Source organism: Opisthorchis viverrini (assembly GCF_000715545.1).
Source record: "Opisthorchis viverrini unplaced genomic scaffold opera_v5_234, whole genome shotgun sequence".
Classification (NCBI taxonomy): Eukaryota; Metazoa; Platyhelminthes; class Trematoda; order Opisthorchiida; family Opisthorchiidae; genus Opisthorchis; species Opisthorchis viverrini.
Window position 1 is genome coordinate 21,173 of NW_008751892.1, and position 20,977 is coordinate 42,149.

The 20,977-nt window shown below is 40.3% G+C and overlaps 2 protein-coding genes across 2 annotated transcripts in view; one reads left to right on the forward strand and one right to left on the reverse strand.

The window, feature by feature from the left end:
• Positions 1–20,977, forward strand: part of T265_14661 (hypothetical protein) — a gene marked incomplete at both ends in the record, with an annotated part of 56,865 nt that overhangs the window by 588 nt on the left and 35,300 nt on the right. The gene's annotated exons all lie outside the window — the stretch shown is intronic.
• Positions 231–20,977, reverse strand: part of T265_14660 (hypothetical protein) — a gene marked incomplete at both ends in the record, with an annotated part of 22,889 nt that continues 2,142 nt past the window's right edge. The window contains one exon of the mRNA XM_009174669.1: positions 231–441. Coding sequence (XP_009172933.1) covers positions 231–441 — 211 coding nt within the window. The remainder of the gene's footprint in view (positions 442–20,977) is intronic.

The following is a 20,977-nucleotide window of genomic DNA, read 5'->3' on the forward strand; positions in this document are numbered from 1 at the left end:
TGAAAGATTTTCCCTGCAAGAAATGCGTCAAAAAACCTGTAACAGAACAGCTGTTCTCTTTCAACATCATCGATGATCATCAGAAATGCACGTCCTGTAAGTAGCGGAAGCCATTTATGTCATCATGCCTCTTAAAAAGTGATGGACGATCTACTTTTCAATTACAGGTGAAAATGTGGGACGTGCTCAATAGGATAAAGTTTAAAACCCATATTAAAGTTTTAACTTACCCCACCTAAAAAGCACTGACGGCGGTTTGCAGCCAGTGTGGTGGAAAATTGTTTGCGTTGCGAGATATGATTTGAACTAACTCGGTCGACTTGTTTGGCGGAAAGCTGAGGTGTGAAACTTAGGCCGACGTAAGCATGCTTAAGTCTCCATAATATCGGATTTGGTGAATATAATTCCTCTTCCGAACAGGAAAGCCCCGACAGAGCGGTACTGTGAAGGAAAGAATAATTTTGGTGATGCGCATTTTTACCAAAGAAATAATCTTCACAGGCAGTGACTGTCTATTTATTTAGTATTTACCGACGAATTAAAAAATATCAAGTCACTGTGACGCTAATAAATTGTCTTCGAAATATCAGTAGTTTAACACGCTCGGACTTTTCTGACGTTTGCGTCTAATTCCCGGATCGAATTCCCTCATCTGATCGAATACAGTAAAATGAGATCAACTGGACGAAAGTTCAGTAAACCTGTCCTTCTATGAAACACTGAAAAATGAGGTCGAAATAATGAAAGATGATCACAGCTGTGACACTTGTAAAATTTAGATGATCTACTCAAGCAACCCTGAATAATAATTTAAGGGGACGGGTGAAGAGGCTTATCTTCACCCCTTCAGGAACTCGTTGTGGTAAACGAGCAAACTGTTGAAGATTTGGGGGTCAAACGTAACGGCTATTCGGGCGAAGGATGCGAAACTTGATTCTTGACAGAACAATGCTGGATATTTACGTTAAATCTACAAAGTATCCACAAAGTACCGGGATAAGAAAAACCTTTGATTCACCCCAAAAATATACTTGAGAAGCAAAAAAGATTACGACAGTACCTGTTATGATATTGAAACTTTTTCTCAGCAAATATCATAGGCCTGTTCACAACCCAACATCAGCACTAACCAAGCAAAATTGTGACGCAATACCAGGAGTTCTGTGGTGGAGTAAACTAAAGCGTAGGTACTTAGTTGATCCGGACGCACAAAAGACCATGGTTTCTCCTAAATTAAGGTAATTTCTGGAATACATTCACAGAAACTCCGTATAACTCAAAACTTCGAACGAGACTTCAGAAGAGATCTACCCAGACCTTCCACGAATGCGGCCGGAAGCGTGTGAAAATGAACTTTTTTCTAAATAAAACTGATTTGTCTTCCCTGTATTGATCCACGGGAAGTTAAAATTCGACATTCTGGCATGTTTCAACTATTGTGGCATCATACACTATAAAGTACGAAAAATATATCTTATTCATGTTAATGTACGGGCAGAATGCACACTTCTATGCAGCCATTCTCGAAAACCGCCAACTTTTAGAACTGAACATTTCTGGTGATCCTTAAAGGTGTGTTTTAGACAGAGGGCATTACATGAACTCAAAGCGAGTAAAACAGTTTACACTGAAGAGTTCCATTCTGGCGTCATGTTGCTATTATCCATCGGGGTACTGCCTTCAAGTTGGATATACAAAGAGTGTCCTTAAGTTGTGCTTTGCTAAATAGAGAATGCTCTACTCCACGGTAAGGTCATGGGTCAAAGCCAGCCGACTACTTATGTGACCAAACAAATAGGCGGTGGGTATCGATGAACCTAATCAGGCGTCTGCATTTACGAACAACGTGACATTTATCCTCATTCTATACAGTTATCAGGGAGTATCACCAAAACGTTTGGTGCAGGGTTTGAATTCAAGTCAGATATGAAGTGTTTTAGTCCGTTGCCAGACAAAAGCGTTCTAGAAACACGTGACAACAAAATAAAACCACTTTCATGAGCATGGTTTATGGTAACACACTTTACAATTTACGACGATGTTGAGGGGATGGGCAGTTCAGATACGATGAAGTTAAAACAACGAAGGAAAACTTAGATAACATTTCATGCACAAGGACTTGCAAATGTTGATATATTAATGACACTCAATTTCAGAAAAGGTTGGGGGCCAACTTTTCTGAACATCGTTTCCACTGTGACACGAAAGGATTATAAGGTTAGCCTTTTAGGACAGAGAAAAATCAGTAAATAATAATGGCATTGGAAGTAGACTCGAAAAACATTGTAAACATTTTAGATGTCTTGAGGTGGAGACAACGACTTGAGTCGCACTAACTGAAGACAAAACAAGGGAATCGCAAATCCCTCCAGCGTCAGTAGAATGGATGGCTCAGAGTTGGCAAGCTTATTCAGCGTGGTTTCATGTGGCGGTGTAAGGCTACCAGCGCTCAGGAATCATCATCGGCTCGAGGCGATCAAAAGTACTCCGCCACTTGGTAAAACAGTTGTAGTACCCACTAGCCTCCCCCCCAGAGAACAGCAAAATTCATTATTGGAACCCAGGAGCGATCACCAACCCGAGGGCTCTTTGCTGGAATAACAAGGTTCCGAAACCTAAAACTAATTAATGTCATTTTTCCCCTAAATCTGTCGATAGTGAAATTAGCTAACCCATACTTCTCATCACTAACTTTTTGTATCATCATATACATCTCTGCATTGAGTGGTCAGTCTGTTTCTTGGCCTCAGGAACCTCTTGTGTACTAAGTAAAAATCGGTCTGGTAGCATATTCATTGTTTTGGCAGAGTCCTCCTGAAATAGTGGGTTCTAGAGCATCTCTACTCATTCTGCTATCGGATGAACAAATTTTAGCTTTGTGGACTGATTGGAACTGGATAGTCCTGGCTTTTCCATTTTGGGAGAAAAGAACTCGTTCTATCGTTCCGACATTTGACGGAGCTATTCAAAGTTGGTCAATAGAGGGGGTGTAGTTTTGTCTAGAGAAAAACGCTAAAGATGTTTTATTGCACCTAGAATGCAGACACAATAAAAACGGCCCTGAAGAATAAAACAAACTGACAAAGAAGGGTAGTTTCAAATATAAAAAGGAAATATACTGGCTGGCGATAGGTGGATTTGGCAGTGCCACTTATGTGGCAGTTTGTTCAACATACATTTGACCACAAAACGCTTAATGACTGCCAACAAACGTGCACGTACCGTGCATAAATTGCTATTATTTCTAGCCATTTTATCAAAGTCCAGTTACTTGCATAAGTGTTCGACTTTCAGGGCTAACCTGAACGCATTCCCTTCTACTTTCATCTTCGAACACAGTCATGACCGTGGGTGTTTATTTGAGTTTCCGAGTAGGCCACAAGAGTTCGGCAGCGTCCGCCTAGGTTGGTGGGGTTTATGGAGAATTTGGCGCTATTGCCAGGAGATAAACTTACTTCAAAACCTGGTCACGGAAACCTTCAAGTAGTTTATCATCTATACGAGTTATCAGTTTTTATGGCACAGTACTTAACTGGTGGTAACTAGAACTTCCGCCATGGCTCTATTGCTCCCTGATTGATGTCTTTTTTTCTGGACAAATTGAGTGGCCCCTGTTGTACAGTGTTTACAGCTGAACATACATCCCTCCTCGACTATACGGATTTATACTGTCTGGTTTGCCCAGGGAGAGACAATCAACCGAAAAAAAGCCTAATTGACCTCTGTTTAGAAACACCCTTACTTGGATTAATATCTTTTGTCGACCATACGGGAAACGAATAAAGAATGCTCCCTAATTTTTGGTACTGATACAATACAACAGTGCAGTTAGTGTACAAATGCCGCGCCCACTCACTAGATCTGCCCGCTAAAATACTCCCTTCGCCGTCCACCATGATGATCAAGGAAACTACATCAGATGCCTGATATAAGAAATAGGCTTCTGATACAACGGTTATATGCAGTCTAATTATACACCTGACCCTTTAACTACAAAGCGGCGAATGTATTAAAGATATTTTCATCAAAAGAGTCGTTCATCGTGCTAACAAGGCATCAGTAAAGTCAAATTTACCCACACTGGTTAAATGTGGAATACAAATTTTGAGATGGGTTGACATTTTCTACAGATTTGCAATATACTCATACTATCAAGCATTTTCAGGAAACTCGTGTTGTATTTTGGCGATATACATTCATTTCCAACGGAGTCAGTTGAACCTGTGTTGTATGATGTTGTCTCAAGACTTATTTTTCGTCCCTCCAAAAATGTTTTAAGGTCTACTTATTAGCAAGCGTTCACTTGCTGGTAATATTGCCAATTTGTCAGCAAAGTGAAATGCACTGAATTTAGAAACAGGTTTATAAAATTAAGATGAAAAACGGTCACCTGTCAATGTGACAGTTATATCTTAGTGATGCTGGCTAAAGGGTGACGTGTAAGACAGAAACAATTCGAACAGGGCGTACGAAAAAGGGCTGGTGTTGTGCCGAGTCACATTAAGAATGACAGAAACTTTATTTTGATAACATTAGAGATGTAAAAACAGAAATATCTTCTAGATACGAACGGGAACATGTTGGTCAAAATTCGAAAATACTTTAGAGGCTGGCTTTGCGTACGTGTTATAGGAACCTTAATTCTACAGTTCTTCAGTGATAAGTTAGGGAATCGTGATTAGGAATTGGGATTATTGGGACTTCAACCTCCGTGCAAGTGACATCTAAGGTCAGATTTCTCAGTGTTAAAGATGATTCAGTTAACGGTACCTGCCTTCTCATAAAATAATGACTCTTAGTAATTCTCGGGATTATGTGAATCAATAAGCTATAAAATTATCTACATGTTCCATCTGGACGTTCGAATCTTTCACGTGCATAAAACTTATTCTGAGCAAGAACACCATAAACGAGCGATTCAGCTGGGTCTCAGGTAAGTTGCCCGTCCAAACCAAACTGGTAGACGGATGAGTTTATAAGTCGAAAGCCTATCCCCCCCCCACATAGAACCTTCGTGATGCCGGTTAGACGCCGCGTTAACAGGACGAAATCGGTGAGTAATTGGTGCCATCTTGTTCCCTTGATTTCCTCTGACATCGACCTATGAAGCCCTTAATTTTGCCCTTATTTATCACACATATACTGCACAAATAAACAAGAAAACAAGCGGTTTCCACAGAGCGTTCATTTGTGAAAATTGTAAAGTTGTTGAATTCCCCTGATAACTCAAATACATTGCGCACAATTCAGTGGTTCGAAATTTTGTATGCAGGTTTATTTCGAAAAAGTGCCTTACGAACGGTGCCCTCTAATTAGATAAGCTACTCACGAATGCAATTCCTCTAGAAGATTATTTCTCTCTTGGCGAATGCTGAGCTTCGGCGTACACGTTTACCTAATTAATAGGGGCGAGCAGATATCGGGGCAAAAAGCACATTTCTTGTTCAGAATAAGTCTACTTGACACAGGAGTTTTAAGTGTCACTTAGCCACGATAAATCAGTACAGTTTTGTTTCGAGTGACTTTTGTAATGTTACCAGTGGTACCAGGTTGTATATATGCTGTTCTTGTACGCATTTGAACATAAATGATGTGAAGCATCCCAGAAACTATGTGATCCAGTACTCTGTTCCTCTGTAAACGCATTAAAGTCACATGAATGGCGACTACACAGGGACCGCGTTCAGGTTTTTTAGTCATTGGGTCATGGACAACCATTCGCTTTGAGAGGCAAAAGGTGATGTTCAATCTGCTTAGACGTTCCATGTTGCACTGATTGGCTTCTTCACCAGCTAAGACCGTCAACAGTTAGTTTGAGATTATGTGTATGGTGTATGTATGGGTTTAGAGGCTCAATAAAGCTGTTAGCGTAAGTACTTGGCCACCGTTAGACTAAGAGTGTGTGCCTACCGAACATCAGAGTCTACTACTGACATGTTGCTATGAATGTTGGTGATGATGATAACGTATGGATACGCCACTCCATAAAAATCTCATGGATTGAGGTGTGAGTCTTCTTTTTTGGTATTAGTATTAGTATTTAAACGGATGTTTGTTATCGGCCTTCAGCTAATTTGGTGGCCGACGGAAGAAATATTATTTGTACATTTATATTTTCATTCACTGTCTGAAGGCCTATCTATAATCGTGCTGATTCGGAGACACCCTTCTTAAGCTCATTATTGCTTATTACTCTTACAAATAATAGTTGTTCTATCTATTCACCCTAATTTCTTCTAAAGACCAGGACTCAGAACTGGGCGAATGTGCGTGTTCTCAACTGACTCGACCATCATCCTGATATACGTTGTGGCACAGCGGCTATTACGTTATAGATGTGGTAGTTAGCAAGGCTGAGATACTGATATACACTGTCACCGCTGATCAGTATGGTACCGAATAAAGGGCCATATCTATCTGTCTATCTATCTATCTATCATCTATCTATCTATCTATCTATCTATCTATCTATCTATCTATCTATCTATCTATCTATCTATCTATCTATCTATCTATCTTATCTATCTATCTAATCTATCTATCTATCTATCTATCTAATCTATCTATCTATCTATCTATCTAATCTATCTATCTACTATTGTGGAATATTCCCGTGAAATAACTGAGGCCTTCACAAAATGTGTGGGAATATTCCGGTGCGATTAGAAATTAGAATGACATTTGACGGAACTCTCACGTTCAAAGTAACACAGATCTATCACTCCATATTCCGTTTGACCCATAAAATGATATAAGGTCTGTTAATTCACGGAAAAAGTGAATGGTTTGAGCAGGCTGAATACAGAGTTCCCTTATAGATGTTAATTCCAGTTAACCAGAAGAGCCTATTCAGGTCGGTAAGTTTCTCCTTCAAAACGAAATAAAATTTTCTAAGACAGGAAATTCCAGAGATTGCTAAAAATCCCGAAAACTATCACCTGCGAAAAAGTAGTAGGCCTGAACTCTCGTCAAATCTATGGTTAACGTCAAAGTGTGAAGAGCTTGTAGCAATGGTTGGATATCCCGAAACACGATCCAGCCCACAAACTCAGCTCTTATTTGATTTCCGGACAAACAAGCACAGTGGGGAATGATTTTGAGATAATTTAATGGCACTAAAGGCATGACCACTGTCTCTCCCCTATAAAGTAAACGACCAATGTGGGTAAATAAGTTCTGAGTTTCTATTGGTGTTCGCTCTCCGAGGGGATTGTAACAGCCATTGTTCTTTGCCATGAAAGTCTGCTGGCTGTAATCATTATTCTAACCAGGGAACATTTCTTTCTATAGGCTCTTGTCTGGTCCTCTTTTCCGATAATCTGGAACAATCAATCCTGGAAAAATACAAGGCCAAACCACCGCATATTTCTGGAGTCATCATTATCAACAGTCTTGCAAGATAAAAGGCTTCACTAATTTGTCTGTATACTACATCCTTGAACAAAGGATGGTCAAAGATGCAAGTGCTGCTTATACACAAAAAGATATCCTGATTTTGACTGACACCTTTCCAGTTCGTTTCCTCATGACGTATTAGTCAACTTATGCCGATGAATATCCCATAGCAAGACTGTGATAGTTCAGTCATGTCTAAAATCAAAAAATCACAAATTAAGGAGCTAATTTCCGATCTTCCATAGCAGTCGAAAACGCAGTGCAGTCCTTTGGCTTCAGATCATTGCGATACCGAAATAGAACTTGTTTGCTTCTCCTAAGGCAACGACGAATAAATCAACGGCCATTTTACGGTTTCCTCTCAACTTCACTGTTGGAGATGGATCGAGTTCAAAATCCCGTGGATGACAGTTGAAACACGTTGAAGACGATATTTAGTGGTTACACTTTCGTTTTTTATTTTGTAATACTTTACTGAAAATTCCTGAACAAAATGGCTTGATGCTGTTACCGCTTCATTCGGGTACAGACGGCCGGTGGATAGTTGAAGCAAGAGAAGTCAATTTTGAGGGGAGATTTGAGTGTATTAGATAGGCAGTGTGGAGCGTGAGGCTCATTGCACCTATAAGAACATTTGCTTTGTCAACTGGGAGATTTTCCTGGTGACACCATGGTCAGTTTCTTTCTGAGTATTCTTTTGAAATTTCACAAAATAATGTTCACACTTTGACAGCTTATACAAAGTCAGGAATATCTGCTGAAACAACCGGAGGACGAACTGATCATAGACCGTGTTTATGACGCACGTGCAAAGACGAACATTCAAAATCCGAACATACCATTTCGTTTGGCCTCAGTTCTGTCCGCATACTAACCGTATTGTCACCGTTGTGGTAGCAAGCGGAACGAAGTAAATAGAAAAGGAGTTTCTGAAGTCAATCCCAACCGTAGCACCTGTGGCAGTTCGTCATCATCGTCGAGACCGTTGCACCAACGTTCGAAACTTATGCTTCGCCGCCATAATACCACTATACCGGTGATACTACTGGGGAGGCGCGCGAGTAGTACGTGTTGTTCGTGGAATTTCGCTTTGCGTCTCTTGAAAAGAGGAGATCTGTTACGGAATTTGTGGAGTCGCTTTGCAACATTTCTTGGATTTGAGCGATGAATGATTGGAGTCAGTGAATATCCAGGAAAGTTTAAGAAGACGAATTCAGGCGAAGATGGATGTCCAGTTTTTGTAAATAAGATGCAAATGAGTGTTTGCTTCCCTATCCAATGGTATGTAACCGGCGGTCAGTTGGCATTTTCTAATGAATAACTTCGCATCGGAGGCCTTCTTCCTTTCACCACAAGTCGGAAGTTTCAGTACAAGTTCATCTTCACTTGTTAACTCCTCAGATGATACCAAATGAATAACTCGCATCGGAGGCCTTCTTCCTTTCACCACAAGTCGGAAGTTTCAGTACAAGTTCATCTTCACTTGTTAACTCCTCAGATGATACCAACAATTCAAGTGGAGCTAGCAGCCCTCAGGTCATTTTAGCCGTTTCTGTGTCCAGAATAGCCCGAATTAACTGCTCTAAAAGTTCGTCCTGATTTTTCCAGAGCTCTTGCACTACAAAACACAGATATGAAAGCAGAATCTGCTTCGTGAAAGACCATTAATCACAATGGCCTTTACAAACAGAATTTTCCGCTTGAGACCTGAATAGCCCGAATTACCTGCTCTAAAAGTTCGTCCCGATTTTTCCAGAGCTCTTGCACTACCAAACACAGATATGGAAGCACAATCTGCTTCGTGAACGACCATTAATCATAATGGCCTTTACAAACAGAATTTTCCGCTTTTTAGCCCTTCTGCGCCTGTATTTAAAAACTATTCAAGTGAGAATGTACATGTTTCGGGTTTCGTGGCAAAAACCATATTGTAGCAATTTATTGTTCTGATGAAAAAGAGGATAAATGATTTCATTAAAGATGTATTTTTGTATAAACCTATGACAGTACTGAGCCTCAGAATGAGTTCCCTTAGTCAGTTCTAAAACAACATTGTCGGGATACCTCGGGCATAGCACCGCATGAAAACGAGATCGCATTTTTGCCAAATACACTAACTTGCATATCAATTTGGTTTTCACGCAAGACTCTCTCGCAAGACTCTCTCCTTTATAATACTCTTCAAATCAACGAGCCACACAAAAACCGCTCATGTTTCAATTGTGATGATATTCTGGATAACGCAGTATATCTTCATAAATAAATCTATTAATAAAATATCTCAAAACTATTCTACAGCCCTTGACCGGTTTTGCCTTTCTTGGGACTCAGCATTAAGATGCGGTCCCCGGATTTCCATGAGCCTTATGTTCTGCTTAGTGTATGCTAACCAAAACCAGTTCTCTTTACTAGAAGAACAACACTATTTGATTTCAAACCAGAAATGTTTTGCGGTGACTTAACTGAGCAAGTACTGTATTCCAAATGAGTTCATCCACCAGGTAAAACCCAAAAGAACGTGAGACCAAGTCACGTGTCTGCTAAATTCCGAATATTAACCAAACATGTGATTGTTGGTGAGTTTTTTTTAGCATCAACTGACATACCAATAACTAATCTATCCGGAGCAAGCGCTTTCCACGTTGAACATTCGCAGTGTATATTTTCACACGCCACTTACTCATCATTCTCTAGATATAACTGCCATTCTGACGCAAGTTGGCTTGCATCTATATAAATGAGTCCCAATGGGATTTAGCAGTTAACATGGCAGGAAGTTATGTCTGGCAGAAATTTATTACCCTTGCGTTATCAGATCTGAATGGCTGTGTTGTTGACATGAATGATACTTTCGTGGTCGTCTAAAGAAAATCAAAGAACTTGGACAATGTGCTGTGCTGACCAAGCAAGTTAGGTCTTCGGCTGGATGTTAGCAAATTCTTGTTCACAGCAAGAGTACTTAAAAGTTATTCTACATGTGGTTTTGTGTGTAAGATTGGGACAAATTTGGAAGGACATCAAGTCAGTTCTAAAATGTCCCGGCCCAAATAACGTGTTCGTATTAAATCAGACTTTACCATTTTCCACACAGTTGAAGAGACCAAAGTGCTTGCCTGTAAAGTGTTTGGAGTAATAAATAAAAATTCTATTCATCACGATGTACCTTAATAGACAACATTAACGGCTACCGTCTTTCACTGAAACTGACCAATGCATGTTTCGACCGTTGTTCCAGAGATGGGTTTTGATCGCTGTATTATGCTGGCTGCAGAATGGGATGAACAACATCACTGAACATATTTCCACAGTCTTACCAACTGTTCTACCGGTGAACGAACACCTGGTTTCATTTGGACGTGTAAAGAATAACATGATTATTTTATTGGACAGGGACAATCACCCAAATTTTCACTGTTGTACCACGGAGAGAATGAGAATCTGGAGGACTTTAAATTCATCTTTTTCTCGAAGAGTCTAATTCCAACTGCAGGTAAAAATACACACATTTTAGGCACTCCAATATTTTTCGAACGTAGTCACAAATACAAGTGTGACTCATAGGTGGCAGAAATCCAGTATTCTTGTAAAAACCGCTGTTTTTAAGGTTCGGGAAAAAGTTCAAATCATCTTGGTGAGCACTGAATACTCAGTGCGATGATGAGCAAAGTTTATGCTTGATATTATGGCTGATGTGCAAAGGCACCATCAAAAATTGAGGTCATGCTTGTTGCGAATGCCTGAAGCTTTTCTCAGGGGTGGGGGGATCGTCAAAAGATAAAGGAGGAAATAAATTTGATATATGTTTGGGAGGTTCAGGCCACTGGAGAAGATTACTTCCAAAAACGGTACTCAATTTCAAAGCACTAAATACTTTTAACTCTTTAAATTGACGATCTGTTTCAATATCATAACGGCCGGCTGATACTTGCCTATTTGAACGCCGGTTGGATACATAAAGCAAAAACAAACCACAGGTGTTGTATGGGAGGATTCATTGGTTAAATGACGGGAAAGTTGTTAAACCATACCACAGCATGCGACGACCGAGTCGCCGTTGAATTTATTACTAAAAGGCGAATCCGAGCATGACTCAGTGTGGCCGCCATAACAAAAAGGAATACCAATAAAGAGGACGGTAAAAAGAAGCAAGCATATAACAAGGTGTAGACTTTCGAATCAACCACGTACAATGGATGCCTCGGTTCGTGCACATCTGTGTTCACGAAAAGAGAAAAACCAATTCAGTCCGCCTGTAAAGGTTGAAAATGTATACTCATATAGACACGGGAGGAAAGTAAATGTTAAGCTGCTATTTATAACACCCTAAAGCATTACAGTAAGACCACTGCGCCAGGTATCTATTTCGATTGCTGCCGTGCACGATCTGGAATTTAGACCATCCGTTTAGTTTGTACAACGGTACGACCTAACGGAATAATGTGTTTCAGAACTCAACAAACTACGTTTCTTGAAGGTTTTGACACTGCCAAATGCAATGTTGTTAACACCATCTATGAAGCAGCATTCATCATAAATCTGTGGAGAAAAAACAGCAAAAACGTGGGAATTATTGTGTCTTACTTTATTTAGTTCACCTTTACTTCTGTTCACCCAATTCGCTTCACACGTGTTACTGTTACTTACGTGGTGTGTGTAGGTGCTGATGTTACAGACTAATCTAACGCAGTATACGCCTCTATTCGGGTTTCACTTCCGAAAAGACTGTGATATCTTTCGAATTCCTTCTCATGTAAGCTAATTCGTCGGAGCGCGTCCTACCGGAAATTTGGATCGTACACCTGCATTAGGTTACTTGTCAAGTAAGTTCATTCGCCCAACGCACTACAAGTTTTATCCTAAGGAGACGCAACAAGTATTCAGTATTCCCATATGTTCGTGAGGGATACACAGTAAAGCAGATGATAGGCTCCATAAACTATCAATAAGGTCAATGAAAACTCCGACAGCAACCTTATGAGTAGTGCATCAAATCGTTGCGTTAAATTTCGCTATCTCAAACACCTTAGCAACCGACAAATGAGGTGGCGTGGTGTAGCACATTCAGCTGAAGTGGACAATCGTAAATGAGCGATTCAGCTGGGTTCCAGGTGAGTATGTCACGAAAATCAATTTGGTATGCAGTTGAGCGTATTCTCCAGAAGAATGAGTCTTCTAGAGACTGAAAACTTTTGTTCATCGCCACAGTGAAATGATGCAGTTGCAAAAAGTAATTTTCCACAGGAACCAATTAGTAAATCAGTTTATCCCGGAGACGAAAAACGTAAAATAGTATTTATAATGAGGTAATAACGGCTGGTTTGTTGTTTGCTGTTTCATATTGCTGGTTAGTTTTATTAGCTCCGATCAGTAATCCACCGGAGGAAAGTTCAAACGATTGTTGTTGCGTAAAACAAAATTAAATAGTTGGCTAAACGAAGACGGGTTCATCTGAAGACATTTCTCGTATGAGGCGGTTGAGCGGCGTTTCTTGTAACAAATCGTCTGTATTAGCTGTCTCTTAGGAAATAGGCAAAAAGAAAAACGTTTTGTGTTGAGTTTTCATCTTGGAAATAGATAGGATCCATTGTGCAAAAACAAGGTGCCATCCATTTGGTTTTATGAGGTTTTCTTATCCATAGGGGTGCAGTAGAAAAGAGACCGTTCCTTTAGAATTCCATCATTGATGGGAACGTTTCCCCTTAGCATAGTTTCTCCTGGAGGTACTGACCGACTTTCAACTAAAAGACTGATATAAACCGAGCAGTGGTAATTTTGAGGCTTGCTCTATTTTGGTGACGTTGCGGTTTGTAAGCTATCTAGCTGTGTTCAGCTGTGTTGACGGATAATGTGCTCTTCGGATCACTGCGTTCTACCTCCTCCAAAGTTCAACTCGAACTCGGGCCATCCACTCAGTTTTGTGAGCACTGAATAAAAGGAACTTTCCAACCCAAGGCATTACTTATTTTTACGGCTTTCTCACTTTTCTATTAGCTCAGTTCTTTGATACGCCTACACGATTACCTTGTCGACCTCACGTACAACTTGATCAAAATTGGGCACGACTATTTTGCCGAACGAAACCGAATAACATGTAGTCAACATTTTTATCATTACCAAATCAAACAGACCTATTTCAAGACTCCATTATTATCCGGTTTTTGTTGTAATGTTTTTGAGTTTTCTACCGGTGTGAGTGTGCCTAAGAGATTTGATCGTCGGAGTTTGGACACATATGTATATTTACAGAGCGGACTGAACAGATTTGTTGAATGGTTCTTAGAACGCATACGCTTTCCCAAATTTTTGAAAATGACAAGATGTTAATTTCGATCTCTCTGTAGACAGGCACAATCAGGGTTTCTTCTGCAGGGTGCCCCCAGTAATGTATGATGGCAGTTCCAAGACCTACTAAAGTGGTAGCCTCGGGGTTGATCTAGCCCATAACATCTGGTTCCGACATTATGTACAGGCTGTTTCTGCTAAAGTTAAACAACTCCCTCTTGATATCCCAATACTAGGACCTATATTCTTTCTTTTTACCCTTCCTTACTTCAGAAGTGATACTTTTACCTTTTTAGACTCATGAAAAAGTGTAATTCACCAGCCAATATGAGATTTAACGGCGACACAAGCCCAAAACACTTGGAACAATCTAATTAGAGACATAATTGAGCTCAAACGTTCACGCAAGCCCCAAGTATCCACCTTTTTCAGAGATTGCGTCGAGGCGTCCGCCTGGTTTATTCTGAAGTTTTGAGCCAAACTGGACGCGTCTCTACCCTGGGGCACTCAGTTTGATGAAGTCCCGATAGCTAATCCTCACGGCTATAGTAATGGGTACGATTACTGTATGCGTGTGGGAATATTGCACGCCTTCAGTTGAGCTCTTGAACATTGTTCGAAAACACTTTTATGCACCATCTAGGTAGTCCTCCGTGTTGTTCCATGTTTTTAACATGCCGGTGAAAACTGCTAATCGGCGATTCGCGTTACTTTAACTTCATTTTATTCAAAAATGTCCACAAAATGGCATGACGAGAAGGATGTGAACTTAGTCGGACGCAAGATATCCTCCGACACAAAGATAGAGTAGCAATGGACTCTTCACTTGATTGCACTCCTGTGGACAATACAGTTGAAATAGCCGTTAGGTCGTTGACTTTCTACAGAAGATACGGAAGATTGCACTTGTATACTGAGTATTTTTAACCCAACTGGCCCAAACCTTGGCCTTTCCATGAAGAAAGAAACTGATGATTGTGAATATACAAGAAGATACAGTGTAGCGGAGTGTATACGATAGACATATTTGGACTGGTAGGTCAGTAGAATTCAAGAGCTCTGTGCCCCCCCTAAAACTGAATTCTAATCAGTGGTTCCACTAAAATGCAATGAAGATTCCATTCACTAGATGCTTCAAGTAGGAAGTACAGTTTCCAAATCAAGCGTCCATATGAACTGAATGTTTACCTCGTTGCACACTTAGAAAATAAGATCTGTGAAAGAGAGTCAAAGCACCAGATGAACAAGAAGCAAACCCACGTCCCATAGGTGGAATTCCGCTGTCGAATCGATCTCCAGAAGATTAAAGAAATGTATGAATTCTACATTTATACTACCGGAGTTTCATTTGGGTTTGAACCCCTTCCCCATAACCAGAAGCACAGGTTGCCAACCATCTCCACAAGCTTTTGTGTGTACTCGTCCGCCTATTGCCGCCGACCAGCCTATGCTTTTCGTAAAACGAGACGTTTGTCGAACACAGTCGACAAAAAGCATTCCTCCTGGCTGAACCGTGAACACTGCGAATCCTTCTCAGGCTTCGTCGCATTGCATCCCACAGAATAACTCCCATAATTAATGATGGTCGAACACGTGACACCATCCACCTTATCAGTGGATCACAATCCTTGGGACAATCGCCCAGTTATGACATGAACTCCGAAATTTTGTTGGCACACAGTCGGTCCTTCACTCAATTATTTTTCCAAGGGTAACTTGACACTTCTGAAACGCAAAAATTTCACCCTTCTCTACCACCCTTACGGATGCCGTATTAGCCCCTGCGCCTACTTTTCACGTAAAATGCGATGTTAAGCCAGAAATTCGATCGCAGAGAATCCGCCTCACTCGCTACATCGTATCTTTTTGGAAAATAACTATTTTTAAGGAAATCGCACGATCTCTAGTTTGAATGTAAATCCGGAATCTTCTGTACGCACTCTAAAACAATCGAAAGTGCTTCAGCCCTAAGTACAATTACGTGCAATATTGCATAATCCGTTTTCAATTTAAGCCGAAGCCCCTAGTTAGGACAGTGTGCAACAGCATATGGGGACTACTGATCAAAGCTAAATGTCTTTATCGGCTCTATCGTTACACCGAACTTTTCGATGGTGACAACTTTTTTGTTCACAAACTGCATTTGTCCCGATGGAGTGGGACAAATAACTTAATGCTGAGATGTAATTGTGCAAATATCAAGAATATTTTGAGGGTGGCTACGTTCCGTGTGGCCAGATGATCGGTTTTGACTCGAAAATTTATTTTAACCAGCCGCTCATTGATTCGGACAAATTGAAGTTTCTGAACAGCCAAAATGTCTCATGTTAACAGTTATTCTTCCTTACAGAGGATTTGAAAGTTTCAAACTAATGGATCCCGATTTTGGGCCAGTGACATGGTATAGCGGCGTCTGAATCTTAAAAGCTCATCTCATTGGGTAGTAACGTTTTTAATGAGACTTAGCAGACGTAAAAGTTTTAGCGTAAGTGGATAATTCGGTTAGCTGTTTTGGGTTGCCCATCACAACAATGCGTCTACCGGATGATTAGTACAACTACAGAACGTTGAGTACACAAACCCTGGTCTACATTCGAATTTGCATACTTAAAGAAACCAACGCATCAGTGTACTACAACACCTAATGCCTATTCTTTCTATCATAGACATTGATATTCATAAAGTTTTGTCCTGTAGTTCAAATTTTAGTTAAATTTACCGAATTGGATTTCGGCTGAACATTTTTAATTCGTACACTCGCAGTAACTGGGAAGTTGACGATCCGTCTGCAAATTGTTTGTCTGCCAGGAAATGTTGTGAAGCTGAAGCTGAAACTTCCAGTTGCAAGTTTTTTATCCTGTCATTTGGGAACAATTTTCAGAGCGACGGTCTTCACAATGAGGACATCATTGGTGAAACTCACATGAAAACCTGTCGTTATGCTTTTGGTATAACAGTTTCCTCTATTATCTGCATGTGGTTAAAGAACTGATGGTCCGAAGTATTGCAAAGCGCATCGCTAACAACATCGTCCACTGCTGCGTAAAACGTCTGAGTTCTTGTGAATGTAAGCTACTCGGTGATAGTCAGTAGTTAAATCTGAAAGCCAGCTTAGTTTCAATTTGAGCAGGTGTGTTACCTGATTTGTGTTCGGTTAAACCGTTTCATGTTTTTCTAACGCGATAGGTCGGAGTGATGAACCGAATGACTGTTTTCATTTTCTGAGGGCACTTAAGCCAGTAATGGAAACTGTAATTAAATCTACCTTAGTGACAACCGTGCACTGACTAGTTGCTCGGGTGTAGATTCCCTCGATAATATCAGCAAATTGTTTAGATTGATGGGGGTCAGAGCCCATGTTGAGGAAAACTGGTTATTAAGTGAGCGAGAATCAGTCAAGTAATACGTGAATACCCGATTGTCTATAGGATAATGAAACATAAATTCTCAAACGTCAGAAGCCATCGACTGGTCCCTTCTGTTGAACAATGCCGTATAAGAACTTGATTTAATTTTACGTTAGCCTAAACAAAATTTTTATTCCAAATATGTTGAAGTTGCGTCCAAGTATAAAGGAAAACTGGTGAAGATCCAAGAATTATGCCAAGTTCACAAGGAACATAAGGGCAGTCGAAAAACCATTGGAGAGATTTCATCAACTGTATAAGTAGTAGCTTGTCAAGGCAAAGACATAATATCTGTAGAATTTAGTTGTTATGTCAGAGAAGAACTACAAAGAATGCGGGATGAATTGAAACTAAAAAAACACATGACATTTCATGTCATATCATATTTAATCATTCAGTGGCCACCCATGCTTAGGTGAAGAATACCCGGGGTGCTTGTTTGCCACTCGTGTGCTAGTGCCTTCTCAAATGAGTACCCTTTGTCTTTTTCGAGTTATTTATCCGAGTAATTTAAACTAGCTAGTGAAAGTAAATCGTTGGAAAACTGATCAGTAAAACAAACACTGGTTCAACTTACCATCAAAACAGAGCTACCAAACTTAAATCAAAAGTCAGCATACCGTCACTTAATGGGGGAGTCTGAACAAAGTTCTCAATGACAGCATGCTCAGGGGCAAACGGACGTCAGTAGACTATTCCGTCATGCTGTGTATCCCAGTTTCGTGAATACGCTCAACAATACTAGCAAAAGGTGATTTAGTATGCATATAACACATTCTGTTGAATATTTTGCCTACTCCTTTCCTCTGAACTTCAGTTTGCAAATTGCAAGAGACTCCCGGTTACTTCACCAAAAAAACGCTGCAGATATGTAAAGAAATGGCTGTTTTCTGTTAAAAAAACATGGTAAATCTACCGTAAAAATGCTAACTGGGAGTACTTGGAGTAAAATTTCACACTACGGTGCATCAAATCTGAGAGGAGTTTTGTTAGAATACTCCCAAGTGGCCTGTTGAATCATAGCATTGGTAAAAGTATACAAGGATGAAGCAGAGGGATATCCACGTCAGATTTTGCTGTGAACCAGTTGTTGTGGATCTTTTCAGCAGATGTATCTTCTACCAAGTAAGTAGATTGAGCGGTTTAGTCGATACACACAAGTTCTTTGTATATTTTACAATGGTTAAACGAAGATGGTGGATCCTTGCCCAAAGTATGGCACCACTGTTCGCATGGTCAAAGATATACCGTGGTAGTGGTTTCCGATACCCTCATGTTCATCTGGTGCGGGAAAACCAGAATAATTGCATAGAGATAGAAGGAAGACTTTGCAAACGCGTGAGTTTAATAAAAGTGTCACAAAATGTCATAGACTACTGATAAATGACCGCACAAAATTTGTTGGCGTTCTCCAAGCTTCCTGGGTTCCACACGACCTGCAAGTCCTTAAAGGCGGGTAACTCTATCAGGACAAACAGCGTAGTCAGTGAGAGTTCGAGGAGATACTTCGATCAAACATTATGCCTAGGGTGAGTCCTGTGTTTTTAAGTCCAGCAGTAGTAGCACGCTGCACTTGCTTGTCGGGTGTCCGTGGTACATTTCTGGCACTCAAAAAGAGAGGCAGGGCAGGTAAAGCTCCTAAAGGAAGGAAAATAATGTTTCACTCTTGCTTTTTGAACATCAGCTTAGTCGCGCATGTGCAGTTGAAGAATAATTCCTAATGACCTGAGTTGAAAAACGGTAAAAAAAACGGTAAAAAAAAACGGTTAAAATTTCCCATATAATATTGCGGTATTGAAGTCTACTGAACAAATTCGTCTAAAAATCGGTCTCGATCCTCAACCAACATTCCTGTTCACTACTGAACAACCCTTTGACACTAGTTTTTCAACCCGTCTCATTTATTTCAGTTGAATAGTCATCTAATTTACCTCAAGTGGTTCTTCTCTTCTCATTCGCGTATAAAGACGAACTGTTTCAAACCTCAAAGAACTATTACCAATCTATTGCTTCGATGTCCAGTTCGGTCTTTTTCGGCAAATTATATCAATATAATGACCCATATGTATGAATTACGTACTAGCCAGGATCCGCTGAAAATCAAGAAAGCCAAGGCGTCACTTAGACCTTTTCGACAGGCTGGCTGAAACGAAAACAACTATGGTTTTTTGGACATTAATATTAAAACAGCTCATATTCGCGGAATTTTCGTAAACGTTTACATCACAGTAGTATACGTTTACACTTTATGTCACAAACAAAGACATATTGCTCTTAACCAAATAAACACTTTACATGGGATTTCGCCAAAACGTGAACAAGGCTCTAACTAGCGACTACGTGTTCGGGACACTAGCTGTCAACGATCGCTTCGTTTCCTCTAAATATGAGGACTCTAAAAGCCTAAAACAAAGTGCTGCACGCAAGTAGGCAGACGATTGTTCTACGGAAAACACTGATCACAATTTTCTAAAGACTCATGAAGATATGTTCATAACTTTTCCAGAGTAAAACTCGATACAATTTAGCGATTTTCAGTCTTGTAAAGCAAAACATAAGTATGATTGCACATCCTTGGAATTTCAGAAGTAAAAGAATATGTGTGACAAAACTACGGGCCCTGCTCAATCCTCGAGGCAAATTCTTGACAAATTTTAATAAGATCTTGTCAATTGTTGTTACCAATACGCCAATACCTTCAAGTTTTTTAACAAGGAAACTTTTGAGGCACTCATGTCATTACGTTGCGGCCAAGATATGCTTCTCATGTGGCCGAAAAAAGAAAAATGTCTGATGTTCACGGATAATGAGGAACATCTTGATAGGATATTTCTAGTTCTAAGGACAGTACACTTAGCATTCTGGAACGGATGATCAATGTCAACTAAATTACCTGGCTACCTTGGATAACATCAGAACCCTGTCATCTTTCATTCCGAGACTCTGTGTACTCCCTAAAATTCACAAACCAATACAGCCGCTTGGACCCATCCTTAATAGGTCCAGATCCCAATATTATTGCACGAGTTATTGGCAACGGAATTCCCTGAACTGGTTCGTTGAAGGATTTTTAATAGAGTCTTTGAGACCAGTTTAGATCAATAAAGTGAATGTGCACTAGAAGCATGTCTTCCTAAATCTAAAATGAATGTTGTTGCGATACACATCTATTTCATTTCAAAGGGGAGACTCTACATACAACTTGTTGGTGTCGCAATAGGTTATCTACAGGCCGTACTACTTATCGATTCTTGACAACGATCAAGCTGCACTTCTATGCAGACGATATATTCGCCCTCACAGAATCCTCAGAGCTACCGCAGTTTTCCACAAAATTTGTTGCGCATATCAGAGAAAGACCTCTTTCCACTTCCTGTGCCTACAACTGCTGAGAGCCGATGGCTCATTTAAACGGCTGGGTTACCGGAAACCGATTTGCACAGGACAGTACACTAACTTCAGCGGTTTTATTTCACTAAAACATAAACGAAATTTAGTTCGGTGTTATTGTGATAGGGAAGAAAAATTTGTCCCGAAATCGGACTTGAAGCCGAGCTTCATTAGATAGCTAGCATACTCAATGAAAATGATTATCCGGATGGTCCCATTCAAAAACACATGGCTGCTGAATCTGTGGAAACTGAGCCGGTCACAAACCGGTCATCAGTCTTCCTTCTACAGGGAACCTGGTCATACACTATCAGACTCAGAGTCTACATCATATGTTTCAGAAAACCTTTCTGACTGTTCCACTTAAAGTATGGATCACGACTAGTGAGCTGATGCCCCTATATTTCCAAAGTATGGTATTGGTCCATGCTAGAAGCATGGTGGTTTAATCATTCCTGCTGTTGTACAGCAGAAAATATAGTGGGTTCGACGTGACAGTTGTG